Here is a 24,989-nt window from a genome sequence, read left to right on the forward strand (position 1 = left end):
CATGTTGAGCAAGGTCACTCTGGTGGTCCTGTGAGAGATGGGCTGCAGCACGAGAGCTGTAGTCAACTGGTTCCTGCTAACTGAGGAGCAAGCAGCCTTCTGCATTCCCAGACACATCCCCATCCACCCTGAATGAGATGTGTTCGGGCCTCTCCCAGCCATGACGCCACACTAGGTCCTGAATAGCACAACTCAAATAATGCCTGCTCTCCAGGAGCATCTGGGGCTGACTCCTTCAGGGTTTCAAACACCCGTCTAAACTGACTGTGCAATCTCCCTAGGCACACTCCCCAGGTGACCCTAACATCACAATGCCAGAGTGTACCTAGGTCTAGAGTAGAACTGAGGGGCTAACGGGGCAGAAAGGGAAACCGTGGCATGATGTACCTGCAAGTGTATGGATTCTGCAGACACACCTAGGTCCTACTATGTGCCTTGAACAAGTCACCTAGCCTCTCACCCCCACATGGGAGGAATAAGAAAGAGTATGTGGAGAGGCTGTGAACCATCCCTGGCCCACAGAAAACACTTGGTTACTGTTGCTTTTATGAATCTGGGATGGCATGAGAAGATAAGGAGACACAAGTGTTATCTTGCCCCATAAAGAGATCCATTATTTTATTTCACAGATAGTTACTGAATATGTTTTATGAAACAGCTTTGACTATTTTGTGGGTCTTGAGGGCGTGACTGAACAGAGAGAGATCAGAACTAGCACAGGCTTTGGGGTGAAGGAGATTCACGCTTGAATCCTGGATCTGCCTCTCTTTAATCCTATGTCATTGAGCAAGTTTCTTATGTCTCCAGGCTGCAGGGAAAACAAAGCTCATACAACTAATGTTGAAGGGTAATTGGGAAGCTTAACGTTGCAATGTCATATGTAGAGTGCTCTCAGTTCATGGACACTACTGTTATTGCTCATGGTCTTCCATACAAAATACACTAGAAGGAACAAAGATGTCTCCCAGGGAGAGCAACACAGAACCTTTAAAGCAGACAAAAGCAATAGTATACATAGAACTTAAAAAGAAAAAGCCTCTTTAATGTTGGATTATTTCCAGCCAAAGGGAAATAACTGGGGCTTTTCTTAGCACTTCATGCTGGTTTGAATGGAATGTCCTCTGGAACTTCCCTGGTCCACTTCATATCATCAGTTTCCATCTCTGTCCCATAGCATTGGTTCACTCTCTCTTCATTCATTTTTTCCCCAATAAGATCTATTAAGCAATTACAATGAATGGAGCATAGATTCAATGAGGGACATGGAGCAATCATAGTTCGAACCCTTCATTTTTTATTCATGTAAGGAAAGAGGAGTGGTGATTCGCCTGAGAGTATTCAGTGGGAAGGGGACACCAGTGATCTCGCATGGCACAGCCTGGAAGGTGTTACTCCCAGGCTTCAATTCTGGCTAGAGCTAAAATGAAGAATAACACCACTCCCACTCCCCCATAATGGAGAAGGCTAATTAGCTATTGTCACTTAGCAGGAGAAGGAAACTCAAAGCTACAATAAGCAATTTGCCAGAGAGAGAGAGAGAGAGAGAGAGAGAAGAAGAAGAAGGAGGAGGAGGAGGAGGAGGAGGAGGAGGAGGAGGAGGAGGAGGAGGAGGAGGAGGAAGAGATCAATGCTCAATATTTAACACTGACTACCTATGGAATATGGCTGTATATCCAGAGAGTTACTGGGATGCCAATTAGCCTATAGGTCACTGTGTGCCCTGGAACTTCCAAATACAAATGGAACAATTGGTCCAACTGGCTTAAAAGAAGCTTTATGGCAATGAAGTTTAGTTAGGTAAGATGTGGTTTTTAAATAACATCAAAATGTAAGTCTCAACTGGTCAAACTCAATTAAATTTAGCATCACCAAACATTGTTTCACACTAAGCAAACTCAGGTCAAGGGAGACCTCTCTCTCCCCTGCTCATAGAGTTTTCAATGATGAGCAGGAAACAGGATGAGATGAAAATGTAGCATTTCATCATCGGCCTAAATTCCAGTCTCAAGCAACTTAGCCTCTCATATAAATGGCAAGGGGTGTGGGTTAATGGGTTGAATTGTGTTGTCCCCTCACCAGATTCATTTGCCCAAGTCCTAACTCTCAGTACCTCAGAGTATGAACTTGTTTTGAGATACAGTCTTTACAGAGTTAAAATGATGTCATTAGGGTAGACCCTAACCCAAAGTGATTGGCGTCCTCATGAACGGGTATGATGTCATCAGGAACTGAACACAGGGCATATATAAAGGGCAACAGGGAGAACACCATGTAGGCATGAAGGCAGCCATCCACAAGAAGCCTGGAACACAGGTTTCCCTCACAGGCCCCACAAGGAATCTCCTTTGCATCCCCTTGATTTAGAACTTCTAATCTTCTAGAAATGGGAGATACAGATTTCTGTTAAGCCATGCTGTTTCATTGTAGCCGCTCTAGCAAACTAATATAAGAAGCAAGAGTATACACTTAAAGACTTGATTTGGGAGAATACAGCGAGGGAAGTAAAATAAAATGGGGGGGGGGTCTTATGTGTCACTAAGGGTGATGCTTAATTCTAAATGATGTTAAAGAGTTGTTTAGATACCAGGTGTGGAGGCACACGCCAGTAATCCCAGCAACTCAGGAGGCTGAGGCAGGAGGATCACAAGTTCAAAGCCAGCCTCAGCAATTTAGCAAGGCCTTAAGCAACTTAGCATGACCTTCTGTCAAAATGAAAAGGGCTGAGGATGTGGCTCAGTGGTTAAGTGCCCCTAAGTTCAATCCCTGGTCCCAAAGAAAGGGAAAAAAAGAGTTATTTAATCAAGTAAATATAATTTTAATTATGAAGACTACTAGCAACTAGAAAATCATATATACCTAATTAATTGAAAGGAAATAAAATAAAAATAATAAAAAGGAATACAATAAAATAGCAATAGTGTTTTCAGTAAGCAGTAGATCAAGTGTGATCTATGTGATTTTTCTCCATCTTTTCCAGATCTTGGGTAATATAAGTTTAAAGCACCAATTAACAGAAAATGAATTTACCTTTTAGGAAAAAAAGGCATATATATAAATACACACATATATATGTGTATATACACATATATATATGTGTATATACACATATATATGTATATATATACACACACACATATATACATACACATACATGTATGTACACATAAACATACGTACACATATGTACACATACACACTATGTATATATACTAGCATCAAAATGACTTGAATTTCTAAATTTGGTTCAGTTTTCATTGAAAAATTTATATGTGCTAGGCCTCATTTTAGGCACTACAAATATAGTAAAAAAATTAGTTCCCTGCTTCAGATTACACTGTTCTACATAGACCCATACTTATTATCTATGTCTCTTCAAATATCCAAACATAACATTTTCTCCAAATTTTAATCATACAAATATTCTAATTCAACTGTGTGGGGTCTGGGGATGTAGCTCAGTGGTACAGAAGATGCCTAGGATGGATGAAGCCCTTAGCACCACAAAAAAATTATGTTAAATCTATATAAACACATTATAAACTTTTCTTCCAAATATTATTCAATAAACCAATCAACATTGTCTTCTCTGATTAGATACAGTCATTAAAAATGCTATCTGCATTTTATGAGTCCTAGCTAAGAGAAAAGCCATCCCTACATCTCATGACAACATTAAACTTGTTAAGCCATCTGTTTGCAGATTCAAGAAGGCCCAGGAACCTCGGAATGCAGGTGCATTCATTGGAGGAAATATTCTTGAAGCACAGAGCAAACGTGTAACATCTAATTTATGATAAGATGTCCCTCCCTGCCTCATATCTCCTGAGCCCCATCTGTTCAGAGGGATCAATTTTCAAATATGTGACCCGCCATCACTGCTCTTCTTTAGAGACAATGCTGAGTTGACCTATGCCCTCTCACACTGTTAATGGTTCTGCCAAAGTCACTCTTCCCCTTGCCATCCCTATTAACCCCCCATCCCCATCTTACCAAGCAGTTGGCAGGAAGTCTTTTGCTTGATAAGTGAAATTTAGATGTATAAAAATATAGAATTTTTTATATTAAAATATATTTTAAAAATGAAAAGTAGAATCCACCAGGATTTATTTTCTCCCCCTTGAGTTGTGTAATGGAGGGCTGGGGATATAGCTCAGTTGGTAGAGTGCTTGCCTCGCATGCACCAAGCCCTGGGTTTGATCCCCAGCAGTGCCAAAAAAAAAAAAAAAAAGTTGTGCAATGGAGTCTTCTCCCCTGTAGCTAGCCCTTGTCTCCCTGCTGGCCTCCTCTAGATGGTCAATTTGCTGCTGTTTAGAATATGAGGTTTAGAAGTTTGACTTCCAATAACCAGTTAGGGAGGTGGAGGGAATTGGGTCGTGTGTTTGTGACTGCAGAGTGAAGAGCTCATCCTACAGGGCCATCTCTTGCAATTCCAGTCCCCACCTTCTGGTCACCTAGATTTTGAGCTCCTTGAGTAGGAACTGTATCTTTTTAATCCCACAGCAGCGTCAAACTAGCAGAGAGCACGCAATCAATACACGTTGCAGCTAAAGTGGGCGGATGAATGCAGGGATTACGGGAGCTGCTTTGGGCTTTGTATCAAAACCACTGCTCTTCAGGTCAGACGTCCTTATTAGAAAGGTCATGTCTCTGTGTCTTCATGGATCAGTCCCCTTTTCTGCTGGAAGACCTCCATTGTCATATCCACGTTTTACAGGCATGCTGATTAGGCTGACAGGCGAGAGACAGCTCCTTCTGAAATCAACTTTCGAAGGTTTTGAAATATCACCCTTCACTCTATGGGGAAACTTTATACTTCCTCCATCGATCTCGTAGTCCCTCTTCTCCTCAGCAAGTCCCAGGGCACTTTTCCAATCCCACATTGCTCTGTGTTGAAGCCAAAGCCCAGTTTCCTGCCTCAAAAGGCCCTTTGTTTGAGCTCTCTTTCCCAACCAGCGTATCCTGAGCTTGAACCCCTAGCTTTTGAGCATTCAGATGCCTTGGCAGCAAGGTCTTTGCCAGCAGGTCTGTGGTCCTTAACAGCTTTCACAAGCCTCAATGCGAGGGCATGTCTATGGCTAAGAAACTCTTTTCATGGGAGGGAGAGGAGGGAGTATTATTTTAAGAATTGCAAAAACAACTTCGAATTGACTCTTTAGTCTTTAATTGCTACCAGAAGACTGAGAACTTCTTGTTCTCTTGTATTTAATTAAGATGATAGTTTTAATCAACTTTAAATGATATTGGTTAATACGCTCTGCTCAATCTCTCAGGCAGGTTCCGCCTCAGAATGCTGGAATGCATTAAAAACAAATTTCCAACATGTTCCCCTCCCAATTGGAAAACACCTTCAGCAAATGCAGCTGGAAAGGTAGCGACATCTGGGCAGCCACTGCATGATTCTCTGGAAGGACTCTAGAGTCACTTTTCAAAGATCAGATAAACCGTGTCTAATCCAAACTTTGTATACCACACACACGCTGTAAATCCAGGTAGCAGCTCTCTTAGGCACTCATTTGTCCCAAAGCTTGCCAATTATCTATGACAGATAACAGTTTCCAAACACTTAGGGGCCAGGGTGTAATAATGTCAAAGAGCCTGCTGTCTGCCAGGCACCCCCCCCCCCGATCTCCAGACAACCCGTAAAATAGGAATTGCTGCCCCCACTTTACAGATGAGGAAACTCAAGTTGAGAAGGTCACAGCATTTGCCTCAAGTGATAAGCTATCAGAGGAACCCAGAACTGAACTGACTTTCTAAGAACCATTTTTCCATTGGGGCACATGGTTTAGAACTCCGTGAGTGTGGTTAACATGGTGTGAGCGGACTATGGTCAACCTTGTCCTCTGTTCTGGGCAGTGCCCAGTGACAGCATTCGGCAATTCAACACATCAAGACCTCCAAGAAACAGGCAGTGCCCCCCAAGTATGCTGCTGTGACTCCCTAACAACCTCTGCAGATATCAAAGACCTCATTACTCAACTTCTCCTTATTTAGGAAAGGAAATTTAGGTCAACAGAGTGCAAGTGACTTGTTTAGGGTCACTAACTAGCACTAGAGTTGTAATGGCTTGAGATCAGTAGGTGAAACGACGCTGCATTGAAATAGAGGCAGGGTGAACAGAAACAAACTTTAAGAACAGGTTGTCTTCCCACGGAGAAGAAGGGGAGAGAACGTGAACAAAAGCCAGATGTGCTATCTCCAGGAAGTAATGAGCCCAGTGTGGACGAAGGTGGATGTCAAGGAGAATGCCCGTTACTCCAAATGAGCCCACTCAGAACCACAAAACTCTTTTTTTTTTTTTTTAAAGATAGAGACAGAAAGAGAGAGACAGAGAGAGAATTTCAACATTTACTTTTTAGTTTTCGTTGGACTCAACATCCTTGTTCGTATGTGGTGCTGAGGACCGAACCCTGGGCCGCACGCATGCCAGGCGAGCGCCCTACCGCTTGAGCCACATCCCCAGCTCCACAAAACTCTTAAAATAGATGTGCCTGGGGTTGTGGGATGTGAAAGGATGGTGCACGAGGGTGATTCCCTTCTAAAATATTTTTGGAATATTTTTGACAATAATGTACTACTGTGCTTTATGATGTTTAATTAGGGTTTAAAAGGTTTTGTGGACTACATCTGATTTACAGAATGACCATCTCCATAGTGTAAAGGGAAGCTATGTTTTTCTTGAATTGAAATCGAACCTGTACCAGGTAAGAGTGTATTTCCTCTGGATTCTCCCCAGTTGCTAAGACAATTCGTATCTCTGAGCCTAGTTTTCTTGTCTGTTAAATAAGGTGGAGAGGGGAGGATTCTGGACGGTTGGGCCCTCCACCTCTTGCATTCTAAGATTGTTCTAAAGACTGGTCACTGGTATGGGGCAGGTCAAAGGCAGGAAGATCACTCTGCTGAAACGGATCCCTCACTACAGCCCTTTCCTTGACGGCGGTGCCTATCTACCACTGCTGCCTTCAGAAGCCTTTCTCCGACAGCCACCCCCGACACGCTGCTTCTACACAGAGTGCTCATTGTCTTTCTACACCTGCAGTGGTCCAGCATCTGCTCCGGAAGACTCAGTGCATGTTTATTGAAGTGGCTCATCACCGCCACTAATTCAGGCCCTTTTAATGATAAATGGACTGATAATATTCTTGAGGCTAATAGTTACTTTACCAATTGATACCCTACCAAACCACAGAGGCTGGGTTAAAATTATAGAAGGCTGATTTTCGGTCACCATAACCTTTTTTTAAAACAATTAGAACTGCCTGCAAGGAATAAACATGACCTCTCAGAAGTATGAAGTAGGGGTTTGATATTAACGAAGAAAAGATGGTTTCGTGGAGCTGTGCCCTGCATGGGGGGGGGGTGTGTATTGATTAAGTAATAATGAAACCTAAGCTTTGAAATAAATACAGCCCCAAGGTCATTCCTAATAATCTGCTATGTCTCCGGTTTTGTCATCTGTAGAAGAATATGCCCATTCCACCAGGGTACGGCAGGGATTGGATAAAACTCATGAACACAGGAGATGCTCTGTGGTCTGAGTTCTTTTCTGAGTCAGATACTCGAGTATTTTAGTCTCAGTCCTCTCAAGAAGCAAGGCTGACCCAAATAAGTAAAAAAGGCAAATATAACAAAGGTTTATACTACAGGATCATTTTTAAAGGGCTTTCTAATGGCCGAAAAGCAATAAACCCTTTAAAGTGTCAGAAGTAAGGACAAGCATGACAATAAAGTCCAACAGAGGAAAATTAAGGAGAAAATTATCCCCCTTCCTCCTCCCTCCTAGTGTGACTCTCACATTATTTTAAGGAACAGGATTGTGGAGGAAGCACACACACACCGCCCCCCTATTTGGGGAAGAGAACTAGAGAATTCTTCATGCTGGAAGATTTAACTGTCACATTTCACAGCTGATTCAACAGTCACAGAGAGAGAATGTTACTTGGCCAGGGTGGCCCAGCAATTAGCAACAGTTAGGACATAAAACAAGATTTCTTGTCTCCCAGCTTGGATATCTACCCTCTACTGGAGGTTTTCCTGCACAGTGCTCTCTCTCTCTCTCTCTCTCTCTCTCTCTCTCTCTCTCTCTCTCTCTCTCTCTCTCTCCCTCTCCCTCCATTCGGAATCCTCTATGAGGTAAGACTCAGATGAGAACTATCACTCCTAAATACTGCCCTAACCTGAGAGGTAGTTAAAAAAAATTTAATGGAAGCCATCATGGTTGGCATGGATTCAATTTGTTGACCAAGTTCAAAACACCATATGAATGCAAAATTGAATTTAAAATAATTAGCTGCCCTAAGTTAGTTGCATATTCCCAATTCTTTCAAGTTTATTAATACTTTATTAGGGGCTATCTCAAACTCTAGCAAGTAAAGATTTTTTTCCCATTTTCATCACACTGACTTAATGATATACCTAGTTTTTAGCTCCATAACTATGCCTAGTTATTACTACTAAGCTATGGATAGAAAGAAGAGATATTCTACCAGTGGCTACCTCAAGATTATGGGATTATAGGCAACAAAAAATTATTATTAATATTATTTTTGCTTTTCGTCTGTACTTCTAAAAGACTTTTTACTAAATTTTTTCAACAAAATTTTTTTTGAACACCTATAATATACTAGGAACACAAAATCAAGCAAAATAACCATAAAACACGTCGAAAATTTTGACATTAGAAAGGTCAACACAAAATGGTGTGGAACCCAAAGAAGATCTGAATCCTCACAGAGGAAACCAGGAAAGGCTTCAGAGAGGTTCCGGTAGCACCCGGAGTAGTCAACAAGAATTGAGCAGCACAGCACGGACCAAGCAAAGGTAAAGAACATGGCAGGGAACCACCTAGAAGAGCTGCAGTGGAGATGTCTGGGGCAAAGGTGTGGCTTGAGGGAGGACAGATGGGAAGGAAGGGGATAGGATAAAAAGAGACGGAAAACAGAGTGCTGATTGAAGCCCTATTCTGAAGGTTCTCGAATATACTGACAACGTGTTGCATAGTCAACCAGGGCTCATAAAAGACCTATTCTGAAGAAGTGCCTATGTGCTCAAAGTTGCAGTTTTGAGAAGTGACTCCTGTATACTAATTACACAAAAGATATATGGGAGAGGCAGAGATTATCACCCTAGAAAAAGAATCTGCAAAGAAAATTCTCAGATCTGCGTGAGTGACAGCAAGCTTCTGGGGAGAATGAAGAGAGCATACTGCTATTGAATTATGCAAATAAAAGTTTACAAAGTATTTTTCTCTGCATATGGGATACCACACCACTGGGTCTCAACAGCTCTGTGAGGTAGGCAGGGAACTAATTATTCTGATTTTATAATGCGTGAAGTGGCAGCCTTGCTCAAGGTCACCCAGCTTACACAGGAAAAACTGGGACCAGAGCCCAGATCAGCAATGAGCTACCTCTTAGACTCTATGTTTTCATAATCTCATTTAATTATCAGCTCAAGACATCTGACTTTGTTTTTTTCCAACAAATGTTCAAGTGCCCATCATCTCACTTGCTCCTTGAGGGCAGGATCCACCTATTGAATATTTCTTTATATCTTCCTCAGCACTTTGTATTTAGCTCAATAAAATACTGAGAGAGAGAGAGAGAGAGAGAAGATAGACAGCCAACTCTCAGGAATGTTCTCTGTGGCTGTCTGACAACAGGAACGGTCAACAGCCTGGAATCCACTTTTCTGGTGGCCTTGTGGGTATTTTCTATTCATCCAGGGGCCAGGGTGCAGGAACAGCCTTGCTACAATTCCTATGGCCCAAGACACCTCCTGCTAGTGGCTTCGCTGCTCTGCATTCTAAGCATGAAGGGTCTGTACAAAATGGGCCTGCTCTAAGTCCTATTTAACTTTTCCATGAGTCTGTGTTTGTCAAAGCTTCATGCCAACTCTGTCAGAAAAAGAAATGCCACAAAACTTCTTTTAGGAAAAGGGAAAAAGACCTACTTTATAACACATGGTCTCATGCTAATCACACCACCATTGAAATCTCAGTTGAATAGGAGCCCTACAATAGCCTGGGAAATGCATGGAGCCTTTTCCAAAGTTCAGGGTCCTTGCTCAGGCCATTTCATTCCCCCTGGCTTTTTAACTCCTTTGGAGAAGACTGATAAAAATCAACAATACAATCTGAAATTGCTATCCCTCTGCAGGAAAGCCATTCCATTCCTGAAAGACACTGGCAAAGTTTTCTCCTATCATGGCTTCTGTACTTTTCCTCCAAGGCTCTACAAAATTGAAGCCGAGATACTTGCAATAAAAGAAGATGTAGAATCCAATGACCTGCTCACGGCAGATTCTAGAGAAGCACTTTCCCTGGAAGCGTAGTAAATGATCTCTGCTGGAGATTAACTAGTTGAATTATTAATGCAATGGGTCACCACCCACCTGTAAGAACTGAGACAGGCATTGCTGACCAGCTTCTGAGAAAACTGAAATGAACTCCAACCTCCTCTTTCATAGGGTTGTTGTGAAATTCAAGTAAGTTAATAATGCTTGAAATGCTTAGCTCACTCACTGCCTGCCACGTAGGAAGTATCCTGCAAAGTTCACGCCCTTCCCTTCCAGCCTAAATATCTTGAGTCTAACCTCTGTCCCCTAAGAATTTACAGAAAAACAGGAAATACTGATACAGTCAAAAGGCTTTAAACCCCAAATCAAACTTAAATACTCTACAATACTTGATCATTTATTTTTAAAACATTCTAGTTCACTTGCTTGCTTTATATGCTCATTATTAAAAATGGTTATCCGCTGGGTACACAGGCGCATACCTGTAATCCCAGCAGCTCAGGAGGCTGAGGCAGGAGGATCATGAGTTCAAAGCCAGCCTCAGCAAAAGCAAGATGCTAAGCAACTCAGTGAGATCCTATCAAAATACAAAAAAAAGAGCTGGGGATTCGGCTCAGTGATTAAGTGCCCCTGAGATTAATCCTTGGTTAAAAAAAAAAATTGGTAATCAGTGAAAATTCAAATGGTAATCTTCATTTTGGAGGAAAGAGCACCAGTGTTGGCTGGTTCATATCCAGAAGCTCCTCAGTTTCATATCCTGGAGCTCCTCAGTTTCTGCCAGTCACCCAAATTCTCTGAAAGGTGATGGCCTCATCTGTGACATCAGTTAGGGGGGTACCACCCCTTCAGGGTTGTAAGATGCAATGAGATTTGTGAATGTGCCTGACAATAGTGTAAGTGTTCAAAAATGTTCATTTCCCAGCCTTTTCTCAGTTTTCCCAGTTGCCTGCAGAGTGCTAATTCTGGGTGTGGTGGGTTTGCAGCTTTGTTTGCTTTTTAGGGTTAGGAAGATCTACAATGAGAAAAATTATTTGAGACAAGAAAGAAATTTGAAATTCAAACTCTCAAATGCACACATTACCATTTGTTACAATTGTTCAATGGAAGGGATAATTAATAATAAATTCTTGGATTTCACAGCTGGGACAAGCACAGTTATAAACAAGTTAAGGCAAAAATCATAATTAAAGGTTTCTCATGGTCTTGGAAAAATTAAAACTAAAACCAAGACAATTTATTTTCCCTTAGGATTGAAAGCCCTCTATTTTTTTTGTTTTCTTGTTTTGAGGTTTGTTTCTGATTTTGTTTTTGGTACCAGGGATTGAACCCAGGGACGCTTAGCCACTGAGCCACATCCCCAGCACACCCTTCCCCACCCTTTTTTAATATTTTATTTAGAGATGGGGTCTCACTGAGTTGCTTAGCATCTCACTTCTGCTGAAGCTGGCTTTGAACTTGTGATCCTCCTGCCACAGCCTCCCCCGCCACTGAGATTACAGACTAGCGTCACTGCACCCAGTATTACTTCTCCACTTTTAGTAATCAAAGCATAGAAAGTGGCAAGTGCGTGGGCTCAGTTGGTTGAGTGCTTGCCTTGCATGCACAAGGCCCTGGGTTCAATCCCCAGCACCACACACACACACACACACACACACACAGACACACACACCAAAAAAAAAAAAAAAGACAGAAAGTGCCAAGCGCATCTCTGATTAGCAAAAATAGTGAGCAAGATCAATAGAGTCTGATGATGACTAATGTCATGCAGTCACAAATGCAGAATACCCATGCTTTGGCAGATGGTGATGCTCTGAGTTAATCTTTGCAAGATAACCACTAGTAAAAGTAAACATTAGATGTTTTTTTAAAAAAAGTTTTAGTTGTAGATGGACATAATAGCTTTATTTATTTATTTTTATGTGATGCTGAGGATCAAACCCAGTGTCTCACACATGCTAGGCAAGCCTCTACCACTGAGCTACAGCCCAGCCCATTAGATATTTTTGAAGTACTAAAATAGCATAGGATGCTCCAGGATTACTCTAATAGACCTATTTAGGTCCAGAGATCCCAGGTGGGAATGACAAGTCTAACTCAATTGGGACAACTCTTCACTTGCTGTCCTTGTGAAAACCAGCATGGAGAAGTAGGGAAATGTCTAGGCCTCAGAAACACTCTGATAACACAAGCAGGAGCCTAGTGGTTAAGAATGGCCTCACAAGACAGACTGGGGATCCCAGCTCTCAGTCACTTGCTGCACAACCTTTGTTATTTTTAACCTCTCTGAACCTTAACTCTGTAAAGTGGAGATAACAGTGATCAGCACTTCATTGGCTTCTTAAAGGATTAAATAAGAGATGTATGCACAGTGCTTAACCTGATGAGAGGTAGCATTCAATAAACATAAGCAATAGTCATTACATGAGCAGGCTTCAACCCAAATCCCTGCCCCAAACATATAAGCTATGTGAACTTGGCCAGATCATTCACCCTCTCTGAGCCGCAAAATCATTATTAGCATTTGGCTTATTCTGCTATTGGAAAAATTAAGCGTGATATTATGTAAAGCATCTAATAATAAAAGTAAGTGCTCTTTCTTCACTCTCTCTTAGTGCTTGTCATTTAATTTGGTACACACTTAGGCTTGATTTTTAGTGCAATTTAGCTTGGTGATCAAACTAATTTCTAAATATGTGTGCTTGTCTTACACCCTTTAATATGTCCTGACATTCAGCACAGAAATCTAAAAGATACATAATAATTTTAACTCCTGAGATGATAATTATACATACAGCCATGCATCCTGGGAGAGAGAAAAGGATGAATCATCAATCTTAGCAGGAACTAAATAGAAAGATTTCTATTGCATGAACTTAAAAATTATTTTAAAGTATATCCTAGGAATAAGTAACACAGGTTTTGTATATATATATATATGGAGAGAGAGAGAAGGAGGGAGAGGAGGGAGAGGTATATGTATTAACATTTACATTTTTATATAATATATACGTATTAATATTTGCAGTTTTTAAGTTACAGTGAAGATCCTTTTTCATTTCTGTGTCACGCCTCCTCGCTCTGTGCCAGTGTGACTCCGCGGGTCTAGCTACCACCCAGCATGTGTTTCTTAGTTATTCTCTGTGCACTCCTTTTAAAAGCAGTGACACTACCAAACTGATTAAAAACTTTGTTTCTTTGTGCAAAATGCCTCTAAGAACAAAGTAACACCATAGTGGTTTCATGAATATGTTAATTCCAAAGATCATCAGTAAAACTTCTGTATTTTTTCTTACATACTTTAATCTTAAGATATTTCTAAAATGGTGCAGCCACCATAGAGAACAGTTTACAGGCTCCTCAAACAGTTCAACACAGTTATCATATGATCCAGCCATTCCAATCTGAAATATACAGACCTAAGAGAATTGAAAACATGTGTATCTGGATGTATACAGCAACACTCTTTATAATAGCCCCCAAATAACCCAAAGACCCATTGAGTATTAAATGTATAAACTAAATGTGGTATATCCATACAGTGAAATATTATTTGGCAATAAAAAGAAATGAAGTACTGATACATCCGACAATATGAATGAACCTTGAAAATATTATACTAAGTGAAAGAAACTAGTCACAGAAGACACATTATGTAATGATTCCATTTATATGAAATGTCCAGCAGAGGCAAATCTGTAGAGAATGAAGGTCAATTAGTGGCTTGTCATGGGATGGGGGAGGTGGATGGGAATGGAGAGTAAGTACTAAAGGGCATAGTTTCTTTTTGAAGTAATAAAAACATTCTAAAAAATTGGTTGTGGTGATACTTTTCCAATCTTGTGAATATACCCAAAATCAGTGAATCGCACAATTTAAAGGGATGTATTGTATGGTAGGTGAATTACATCTCAATAAAGCTGTTGAAAAAAAAATAAAGTTACGACCCAAGAACAACCCTTTCTCTAAACCAAGGTTTCCAGTCCACTTATTTTAGGGGGCATTTGAGAAATTTAAAAATTTAAATTTAAACAGTTTTTTAAAAGAGATAACTTAAACTTCATCTTTGTAATCAGGCTATGCACCTAAAGAAGCATCTATTAATCTTATCACATGAGTTTCCTAAGTCTTCCATAAATACCACATTTTAAGTGTTTGGGAAAGAATGGCGTCATCACAGACCCTGGGCTTCCAACCAGGAGATCAGGAATGATCTATGACGTCTTTCCCACCCTCCTTCTCCTCTCCATCCCCAGGACCCAGGTTCAGCTCTAGCCTCCAACACTCTCTCCTTTCCTGGGTCTGGAGCTGTTATTTATCTTGCAAGATCCAGCTCCATGCCTGTCCCTCCATCACTCTTCCCAGTGTTGCTATCCACGCCCTGCAGGCTCCCCAGTCATCCCTTAGAGCACAGATCACCAGCAAAAGTCTCTTCCATCCACCAGCCTAGAAATTCCTCCAGAGCAAACCTGGGGCTGCAGCACACAGTAGGTAGTCCAGAAACATCTGAGGAAGACAAGACTCACACTTGAAAGACAGATACAAACATAGACTTAATTAACTATACTCTCTAGAAATTATACTGATGCCACAAACTAATTTGGGGGCCAGATACAAAGAAAACGTCAAGGAGGATAGCTTCCTTCGTGTCAATGTAATCATGTGCTTTAAGGATACATAAACAGGAACCAAAGCCTGCTGTTTATTATGACAAGGCGCTTACATTGATTTGCATTTCTCTGCAAAACTCTCTAGGCATATAATTTTGTTAATTTGTGACAAACCTCAAAAACACACGTAACCACCACCGATACCCTGATTGCAATGTATACTTCTAAAGCACAGAGGAATCAGCAAGTTCCTTTCAAAGGTTTCCAACTGCATCCTACATGTGTTGTTCCGTTGGGTTTGGGTTTAAATTTGGAGATTTTAGAGCGGAACATAATTTGTAGTTTAACCAGGACCTACGGGAAGAAATAATTTCACAAGGATGTTCAAGAACCTAGCTAGCCTTCTTTGGAGTGTAAGAACCACCAAGTAATGCATGACCTTAAGAAATTATTTAAAGTGGGATTCAGTTTTGTTCTCAGCAGACCAGAATAATTTCTACCTCAAGAGTTGTTGAGAGGCTTTAAAAAAGCAAAACCTTTGAAAACAAAGGTTTTCTTTCTTCTCTCCTAGGATAGATATATTTAAAAAAGGTGGCGCCTATTCAAACTGAAATCAGTTTGCAGTGACCTTAGGTCATAAGCACTTTCTAGAACAAGAACCCATTTGAAGGAACGGATCAAAGACTGCCTAGTCCTTCCTATTTCCCCATGCATCCCTGGTCTCACAGCTAAAATCCACTGATTTGGATTAAAAGTGAAACCTGTTCGTCTTGTTCCTCTGCTCATTGACACCGCCAAAGGAAAGAAAAGAGGACGCTCTCTGAAGAGCTGTACCATGTGAGTGATATTTGATTCCAAACTGCCAAGTAAACACCAGAAAAGCCAAATGGCAAGGGAAGACCCTGGTTCTAGGTCTGCTCTCTCTAGGCCTCAGGTCCCCCCAATCTGGGCACCAAGGGCCTTGGCCAGGATCCAATCAATGATGGCAACAGCCACCATCTGCTGGGTATGTATGTCTGCACCATACCAGGGAAGTCCTCAAAACTGCACACGCATGTGCGTATGATCCCATTTTACAAATGAGAAAACTGCGCCCTCAGTGGGATTAGGTAGCATGAGTAAGTGCTTATGTCTCCAAAGCCTGTGCCTTTCCTCTCATACCTCCCAGCCTCCTCCACTCACTCAAAAAGGTCTGTTTATTGTTTGTTTGTTTTTCTTTTTTCTTTCTTTTGCCAGGCTTGATGTTGCATGCCAGCAGCTCCGGAGGCTGAGACAGGAGGATCATGAGTTCAAAGACAGCCTCAGCAAAAGTGAGGTGCTATGCAGCTCACTGAGACCCTGTCTCTAAAATTCAAAATAGGGCTGGGGATGTGGCTCAGAGGTCAAGTGCCCCAGTACCACTACCCCCAAAGTGGTCTGTTTTTTGACTTCGATTGTTAAAAAAAGAAAAGAAAAAAATCCTTCGAATTGTTGATACTGAAATTCTAAAGATTCCATGAATCTAGGCAATAAAGAACTGCTCTAATGGTATTTTCTTTCTTATGTCTATAAAAAGGTTTATTCGTCACATTTTAAACCATTTCACAAGTATTTGTGTTAAATCTATGTCCTCATTGGACCCTGTAGACCACAGTGTATATACATGGACTCAATAAAATTGAAATATGTGAAAAGGAATGGAATAAAAAAGAGTAAGTTTTCATTGCATTATCTGCACTGAAGAGTGGACAACGCGGTAAACAAGAGCTGTGGAAAACTCAGTGACTATTTACAAGCTGAGTACACTTGCATAAGTTATTTTAACTTCTCTGAGCTGCAGTTTCCTCATCTGGCCAGACACAGTGGTGAACATCTGTAATCCCACCTACTTGGAAGGCTGAGGCAGGAAGCTTCCAAGTTTGAGGCCAACCTGGGCAATTTAGTGAGACCCTATCTCAAAACAAAATATTCAAAGGGCTGAGGGTGTAGCTCAGTGTGCCTGAGACCCTCAGTGGAATCCCTCGGACCACACACAAAAACAAATAAGCCACATGATTGGCTTGAATAATAAATACATGGAGCAGAGCAGTACCCTTCCTTAATGAGTAAGAATGTCCTGGATAAGGAGCATTTGGGTCATTTCCAATTACTACCATTCTTTTTAGTTTAGGTCTTCCACCTGGGCAGTCACATGACAGACGAGAGATGGCCCAAATTCTCCCCACCCTTGCCTAAGGTGTTGTTTGCCTCAGTCTGTGCCTTCCCACAGGATGACCTGGTCTGGCCGTCCCCTTTCAAAGAGGAAGAAGGAGCCACGGAAGATGACTGGGTTCCTGCACTCCGACCTTCCCAGACAAGGTCAGGAACCTGCTGCTGCGTTTCTCCAGTTAATGGAAAACACTTGTGTCCACTCTGCCTGGTTTTCTTAGGATTCTCCTCTGATGTTTTTTTTCCCCCTTGATATATTTCAGGAAACTTTGCTGCCAAAAAAATGAAAGAGGATTTCATATAATCGTGGAGCAGCAAGGAAACTGGGAAGGAACTGAAAATACTATGACTGTGAATTACGACCAAGTGCCCTCCACTTTTCAGGGTGCTTTCAGACTCATCGCCTGGCCTTCCCTGGCTACACAACACAAGGGTGTTTCCAGGTTTGCTAGTTTATAAACGGGGAGAGAAGCCTGAGAGGCTCAACAATTTTTGCCCAAGTCACACCTTTCTTAGGTCCACAGAGAGGCTTATCCATCACATTTTAAACTATTTCCTGATTATCCATGATAAGTCTGTCTTCTTCACTGCCCAGTTCGATCCTTGATTGATCTCTAGGTGTCCTAACATAGCTTCACTTCAGGATTTGAACCCAGAACTGGGTTAAGTCCGAAGCCTGTGTCATTCCTACAACACCGTGCCAAACTAACTTTGATGTATTGAAGACTCTGTTTATTCCCACTTCACTCTTTGCTCAGGCACAAACTTCAGTATCTATTTATATCTATCTATCTACCCATCCATCCATACGTACATACATGCATATAAAATCAGAGTTAACATCTCATTTTCCCAAAGTAGTCACTTGGCTGGCAACTTTGACTACACAGAACTCAGTTTAGAACCAGAAAATAAGGAATCTAGCCTGTCAGACTTCAGAGACATCACCAAGTCCTCACACTGAAAATCAAAGGAAACTTCCAGCACTGCAGCAGAGGTATTATTTCCTTTGGAAATAATTCTAGCAAGTTTGATTTTTTCCTTACTGAAAAAGACAGTTGCATTGGCCAAAAAAAAAAAAAAAAAAAAAAGTACAGACAACCTAACAATGCAAAAAGTGCTAGAACATTCAGTGCAGGGACAAAAAAAATAAAAATAAAAATAAAAAACCCACTACATAATTCAGTCGCCCTTAAGACATCAGCTATTACACAATGTAGTGATTCCAAAATTGGACTGATAAGAATCAGCCAAAGATTTTATAAAATACAGAATAGAATCCTCAGCCCTGGCTCAAAACTTACTTAATTGGGATTTCCTGAGAAGGAGTCTAAGAATCTGTATTTCATACCATATGGTTCTATTATCAGGTAAGTTTATGAAATCTTGACATAATAGGTAGCACCTCCCCCCCCCAAAAAAAAATTAACGATTACTCCTCAAATAATGTGTATTCAGTTGAGCTGTCACACACAAGGTCTGTCTCTCCATAAATATAACTGCCTGCACAGGGAAGAAGCCTTTGACTACAGTCTCATTAGCATCATGCTGTGACCAACTGGGCCTGCCAGCCCAAACAACCTCACAGGAAGGGGTCAAGAAAGAATCCAAAATTGACACTCAAAAGGGCTAAAAGTGGAAAAAGGCCACCAACTCTGGATCTAGCAGAGTTGTTGCAGTCTCCCACAGAAGGTGGATGGTGTATCTCCAAAGATAAGAAAATGTAAAGAAAGAAAAAGGAAACAGATAAGAGGAAGGGTGGGGGGAGACTAGCAATTTTTGGACAATAAGAAAATGGAGGTTTTTCCCACCATCCTTAGGAAATCCAGCAGAACTTACAAACTAAGTGCAAGTTCCCTTCATATTTACTGCACTCCCTGCAAGGTATTTGGGTAGGCAGCTCAACAGTTGATTAATGAAAATCTGTTTCTATGTTCTGTGATTCAATGGTAGATTAAGTTATCAAAACCTACTGTGTTATTAGAAATACATACTGAGTAAATGTGATAACTGAGCAAAGAAAAGGGGAAAGGCCTCTTGTGCTTGCTTACTTGCTTGCTTGTGATTATTATAAATTTCAGGGGGCAGGTGAAAGAACTCATTGGACCAAAGAAAAATCTAGCCAGTTGCTCAGCAGACTGGATTAACTCATAAAAGCAATACTTAACCTTCCCTCTGGAATTAACACCAATCTAGGGTAATTTCCAACATTAATTCTTTGGGCAAACACATAACAGTTTGATTAATGATAAATGATCCCTAAGAAACAATGACTGAGTTCCTACACATCTATTAACATAGATTGGTGAAGTTGTTAAAGGGTTGGAACACTGACAGATGATCCAGGCTCCACCCTTCATTACAATAATCAGGAAATCAAAGCCCAGAAAGTTCAAATGAATTTTCCCAAAATCGCATAGCAATGTAATGTCAGGACAAGACTGAAACCCAGGTCCCTGGGCGCCTCATTGTTGTGATGGTTCCCAGAGCTAATGTCCATGAAGAGCATGCATATATAAGGTAGACTTCAGATGCTGCATCCTTCCTTTCTATTAGCATGCTTCATGGGGGCCTGGGACATTACACATAATTCCACTCAACTAGCCATTTAGCTGATAGAAAAAATTGAAACCCACAGAAAATCAACTTGTCCATAATCACACAACTAGCTCCTGGCTGCTGACCAGCCTGGAACCTAACTCCTGATTCCAAGTCACCTGTTCACTCCTCTATACACTGCCCCTCTCTCGTTATTAAGTAATCTAATATTATTCATGATGACTCTATATATCCCACATATGGAACCAGCTCTGAAAGTTTATCTCAACCATTTCATTGCAAATTTAAAAAGTATCCAAAAAACATTCCAACCAAATTAAATATCATGGTTGCTGTCCACCTAAATTCTGTATCCAGTGTTCAGGAGAATCAATCTCTTTTATCCATCTGTTTTGGTGCAAATAGGAAACCAAGAAATGTGGACAAACAGACAGGACTTCCTGCAATCTGAGCTTCGGGATTGTCCAGATGAGGAAAAGACTCCACTTGTGCTAAACTGAGAATTAGGAATGAACCTCAGTGTGAATCTGTCTTCCCCATCCTTGAGACTTGGTTTTCTGGTCTATAAAATGAAGATAATATTGTCATAGGAGTCACATTTAAGAATATATAAATTAATCTATATTTTGAAAAGAGACTAATAACAGAGCCCAGAAAAACAGTAGGTGGTCGTAGGTGGTCCTCCATTTTTTTGCCTGAGAATCTTCTTTGCCACTCTCATGGAACCAACACACAAAAAAACAGGAGGGAATACATGTTACCTAACTAAAACAAAAACAAAATGAATTTCAGAAAAGCCACCATGCAAAGATTCATAATTATATTTAAAAGTACTCAGTTGGCAAAGATAGCTGTTAAATAGCAAGTAAACTCCCATTGGGCTTTTCTAACACCAAATTCTTTCTTTCAGCCTTCAAATAAGAGGGCGATTTTTGTTTTATCACCCAGAATTTAATATTCCAAAAGGTATGTGAAACAAGTTAAACTACTTGCATATTTTCACTTACATAACATTTACATAGCACATCAGCTTTTATTTTTTCCAGATACTAGGAGATGAAGCTTGGTATATAATCCTATGGGAGAATAAACAGAAAACTGTCTCTCTTCTTAATATATTAGTGCCCTGTAATCCAGACCATATGATCAGTAAACTATATAAAAATTAAATCATATTGACAGTCTTAGGCAGAAAGGCAACTAAGTAGAAACAATTTTTTTTTTTAGGACTGTAGTATGTGGAATATTAAAATCACATGTTGTGTTATTCATTTTTCTTTGGAAACCAAATAGATTTCTCTTGCATAAGTATCTCAAGATATTTGTTTATCTTACAGTTTTTCTATTAAAGGTATTACGAAGACATTGAATTAGTGAAAAATGTAATTTGGTTTCTACTTAGGTGGAAAAACAATAATGACTTTATTGCCATGAAAAGGTAGATATGTGTCTTTTATAATAAAACCCATGGTCCTGACATCTGGCTGCATTTTTTAAGTAAACAAAATCATCTATTCAAACTTAAGGCCAACTGTGAATAAACACAATAAACAGGTCTACAATATTAGCTTGGGCACACGGGTGGGGAGCTTGTAGCCAATGAAGAAACTAAAACACCTACACACCCTTTACCTGCACCTTGAATGCTTAACAGAATACCTCTATGTTCTTGGCTAAACTATAGCTGGAGGGTATGTCTTTCCCCAAATTCCTTTATACTTTTTTCTTTTTCATTTAACAAGAATATGCCATGTCTTGGGATAGCCTTCTGAAATTGGAAGAGCGGAAGGGAGGAGAACAATGAAATTGTAGGAAGGCTGTCAGGCATGTTCTAGCTGGGCTTTCCTTATCACCAAGTGGGAGGCAGGAGAGGGACCCTGCACCAGCAGCCTAGATTTTACCCTACCACCAGCGAGAGCCACACTGAACACTGGGAAGCCCCAGGCAAGTTTACAGGGAACAGCTTCAACTTGTTTAGGGCCAGTGTACTCCCCCAGGACCTGGGAAGGTCTTTTAAAAATTCAATAGCTTGGTTACAAGATGGTAAGTACTAATCTGTCCCACTCTGCATGATAATAAGACAACCGCCACCAGGAAGGTTAGGCCCCCCAGTGACAATTCCTTTACATAGCATTCTAATGTTGCATTGATACTAAGAGAGCTGGAAATGAGATATGCCACCTGAACTGTGATGACCTTTCTCCCTGCCTGCAGAGCACAGTTTTACTTTCTAAGGTCTCTCCCTATCTTAAGAGGGCTATTCTTATTTTTAAACTTTAAAAATGCCATCTTTCTTTGGTTCTCAGATTTGACACAGGCAGCCAAGCCAAGGATTAGAGGACACTGTATACTCCCTACACTGCTCCCAGAAGAGTCCTGAACACAAGGGAGCAGAACTCCTGCCTAAGAAGTCTCTGGTCTGCACAATCTGCATGGACAAATCCATTTCAAAGGGGACTTAAGTCTCCATGCAGGAGTTCTATTTTAAGGGGACTGAACTGGGAACACAGATGTTTCTTCAGTTAGCAGAGCTGGCAGAACAGCTCCTGGACCAAATCCGAGTTCTTAATGCAAGAAGGGGCCTCGGAGAACATCCACTTCAACTCACTCATTCAACTGAGGAGGAAACTGAGGCCAAAGAGGCAGTTAGGTGGCACACCCAGCAAGTGGCAGAGTGGCAGTGTTCTGATGACAAGTTCCTATGCACTTTCCATTACACTATAATTCGCTTAAAAAAAATAAATAAAAATCCTACGCTGACTTCAACCTTGGAACTCCTATAGATTCGCGTCAAGAGCTTTTCCCTCCCCCAACAGAGTCCATAAATCCTCCACCCGCTCCCACTCCCAATTCCTTTAACTCCCACCGCCCTTTAAGCGGTAGCTTCCAACGACTCCCAACAAAAATGGAGCATCTCTTCTACTTTCCGGGAGTGCGATTAAACTATGGTCCCAAATGGGGTTCCTGGCCCCTACTGCACCAAGTCAGGGAAAGGGTTAGTTAAAACGGATGCCAGCGAAACCGCCTACCACCTGGCACACAGTAGGCACACAAGAGGTGGTTACTGAATGGAACCCAGCTACAAGCCTCGGAGAGAGCACTGTCCCAACCCTGGGGCATTCAAGAGAACAGCAAGTGAAAAGTTGAGCTTGCAAATCTGGCCTGGCAAGGCAGCGGCGGCGGAAGGGCTGGATGTTTACATACAGCCGGGGCCAGGCAGCGAGGCTCCAGGCAGGAGCCCGGCTCGCCCAGAGATCCATTTGACTTGGATGAAGGGCGACAAGTCTATGCTGGCTCTGGATCGTGGTTCAACCACCTTCCCCTCTGCTAGAGATGGAGCCCACCCCTCCGGTGGGGTTGTGCCCGGGCTCCAGAAGGAGACTTGCTCCTAAGGGGCCGGTTTACCGTGGCCCGCGAGCGCACAGCATGCCCAAATACACTAATCCACAGGCCGGGAGGTTGGTGGGATCGCGGAGGGCGGGACCGTGGGCCAGAGCTGCCCGGGCGCCTAGGAGGGCTGCGGGGGCCCCACTGCTGACAGCGCGGCGCGGCCCTGGGACGCGGCCGCGGGCGGGACTAGGACGCGCGCCGAGGGCCGAGGGGCAGCGGGGCTGAGCTCACCCATGAAGAGGCAGAAGAGGTCGAGGCAGATGAGCAGCACCCGCTTGCTGCCGCTCTTCCTCGGGCTGTTGTTGAGCGCCGGGCTGCCGCCGTTCTTGCTCTCCGGGACGATCGCCTTGTCGTACTTGTAGTTTTGCATGGCGCTGGCTGCGGCGCGAGCCTCCAGCCCCGTGAAGACACCCCACGACTTCAGCCACACACTCAGACGCCCGGGTCGCCTTTCTGGCCGGGCTGCTCCGGAGAGTGGCGGATCGGCCGGGTTCGGGGAGCGGCGGCCAAGAGTGCAGCCCGGCTGCCTGTTTCCAGCTGCACACGGTGCAGTTTTCTGCTCCCCCTGGGCGCCTCTGCTTTCCTCTCTCAACTCCCAAGTCGTTCGAAAGTCCAAGGGGAAGAGAGCCAAAACCCGAGCAGGAACTTTTGCAGAGCGGCGCTGCTTGGAGAGCGCGGGTCTGGCGTTTAAGTGTGTGTGTGTGTGCGCGCGAGGTAGCGAGTGGGCAGCGCGGGCGCACGGCCACCTTCCTCCGCAGCTGGCTACTTAATGAATGGGAGCTGCGCGGAGCCCGGCAACTCCGTAGCGCCTGCCCCACTCCAACTTTGCCTCCTCCTCCTCCTCCTCCTCCTCTTTCTCCTCCTCCTCCTCCTCCTGCTGCTGCTGCTGTCGCTGCGGCTGCTGCTATGATCGTTCGGTTTGTTTTCTGCACTTTTATTTCACGAGCTCCTTTAAAAAGAGGGAGAGAGAGAGAGAGGGCCCTCCTTACTTGGCTCTGATGGGACTCCGAAAGCACAGCCCCTTCCTAAGCTGCCTAAAACGTAGGATAATTAAGGCCACATTTCCCCCCACCCCCTTCCAAAAAAAAAAAAAAAAAGTCCTAAAAGGAAAAGTTACTCTCAAACCAGAGAATCCGGGAGCCCCTAGCGTTCAGAAACACCAAATTGTCACAAAAGGAGAAAAATATATAAATAAAAAAAGAAACATTTTCTTGCTGGCCTTGGGTCATACAAAAGTTAGGATTGTACTACCAAAATGCACTGCTCCTTATTTATGAATTTGGGATTTCCAAGTCTTTATTTTGACTTGAATTAGATTATTTCAGTTTTAAAAGAAACTGGTTGGGTTTGTTTATGTCTCTGTTTGTTTGTTTTCAAGATCTTCTCATTCGGTGCCAGGTCCTGAGTGACTTGATTAGGAGGAAACTATGGTGAAAAAGACTTCCAGACCCCGGAGCCACATACCTGGACTCGAAAGCTGGCTGGGTCTCTGTGCCTGTTTCCCCCCATGTAAACTACAGATGATAACTGTTTCTCTCAAACACAACAACATTAAAAATGTAATTAGCATATGCATAAATTTAACCCATACATGCTCCTGGGATAGGGCCTCTTACACAGGAAGTACTCTGTGAGGGTTAGTCATTACTTTTATTCCTGATTCTAGGGCAGAGGATTCCCAAGCTTTTCCAGTAGCTGCCAGCTGCGCTGGTTTCCAGCTCTCTGTGCCACCATGGGGAATTCCAGGACAACAGGAATGCTGTGGGGCTCCAGTTTCAAGCAATCTAATGAGTCTCTCTGGAGACTGCCATATTGTTTTTACTTATTTTGTATGAGTCCTTCTTCTTCTCCTTCTCCTTCTAGATAATGAACACTTCTAGGGAAAAGGCCTTCTTTTTGTAGTGCCTAGAAGAACCAAATTGAAAACATGGAAGGCAATAACTAGACATT

The 24,989-nt window shown here is 42.2% G+C and overlaps 1 protein-coding gene across 1 annotated transcript in view; it reads right to left on the bottom strand.

Annotated features, from left to right (window-relative positions):
- Window positions 1-24,042, bottom strand: part of Plpp3 (phospholipid phosphatase 3) — an 82,112-nt gene extending 58,070 nt beyond the window's left edge. Inside the window, exon 1 of the mRNA XM_005326024.5 lies at window positions 23,271-24,042. Coding sequence (XP_005326081.1) covers window positions 23,271-23,409 — 139 coding nt within the window. The 5' untranslated portion in view covers window positions 23,410-24,042. The remainder of the gene's footprint in view (window positions 1-23,270) is intronic.
- Window positions 24,043-24,989: the final 947 nt, after the last annotated feature.

This window comes from Ictidomys tridecemlineatus, chromosome 11 (assembly GCF_052094955.1).
Source record: "Ictidomys tridecemlineatus isolate mIctTri1 chromosome 11, mIctTri1.hap1, whole genome shotgun sequence".
Taxonomy (NCBI): domain Eukaryota; kingdom Metazoa; phylum Chordata; class Mammalia; order Rodentia; family Sciuridae; genus Ictidomys; species Ictidomys tridecemlineatus.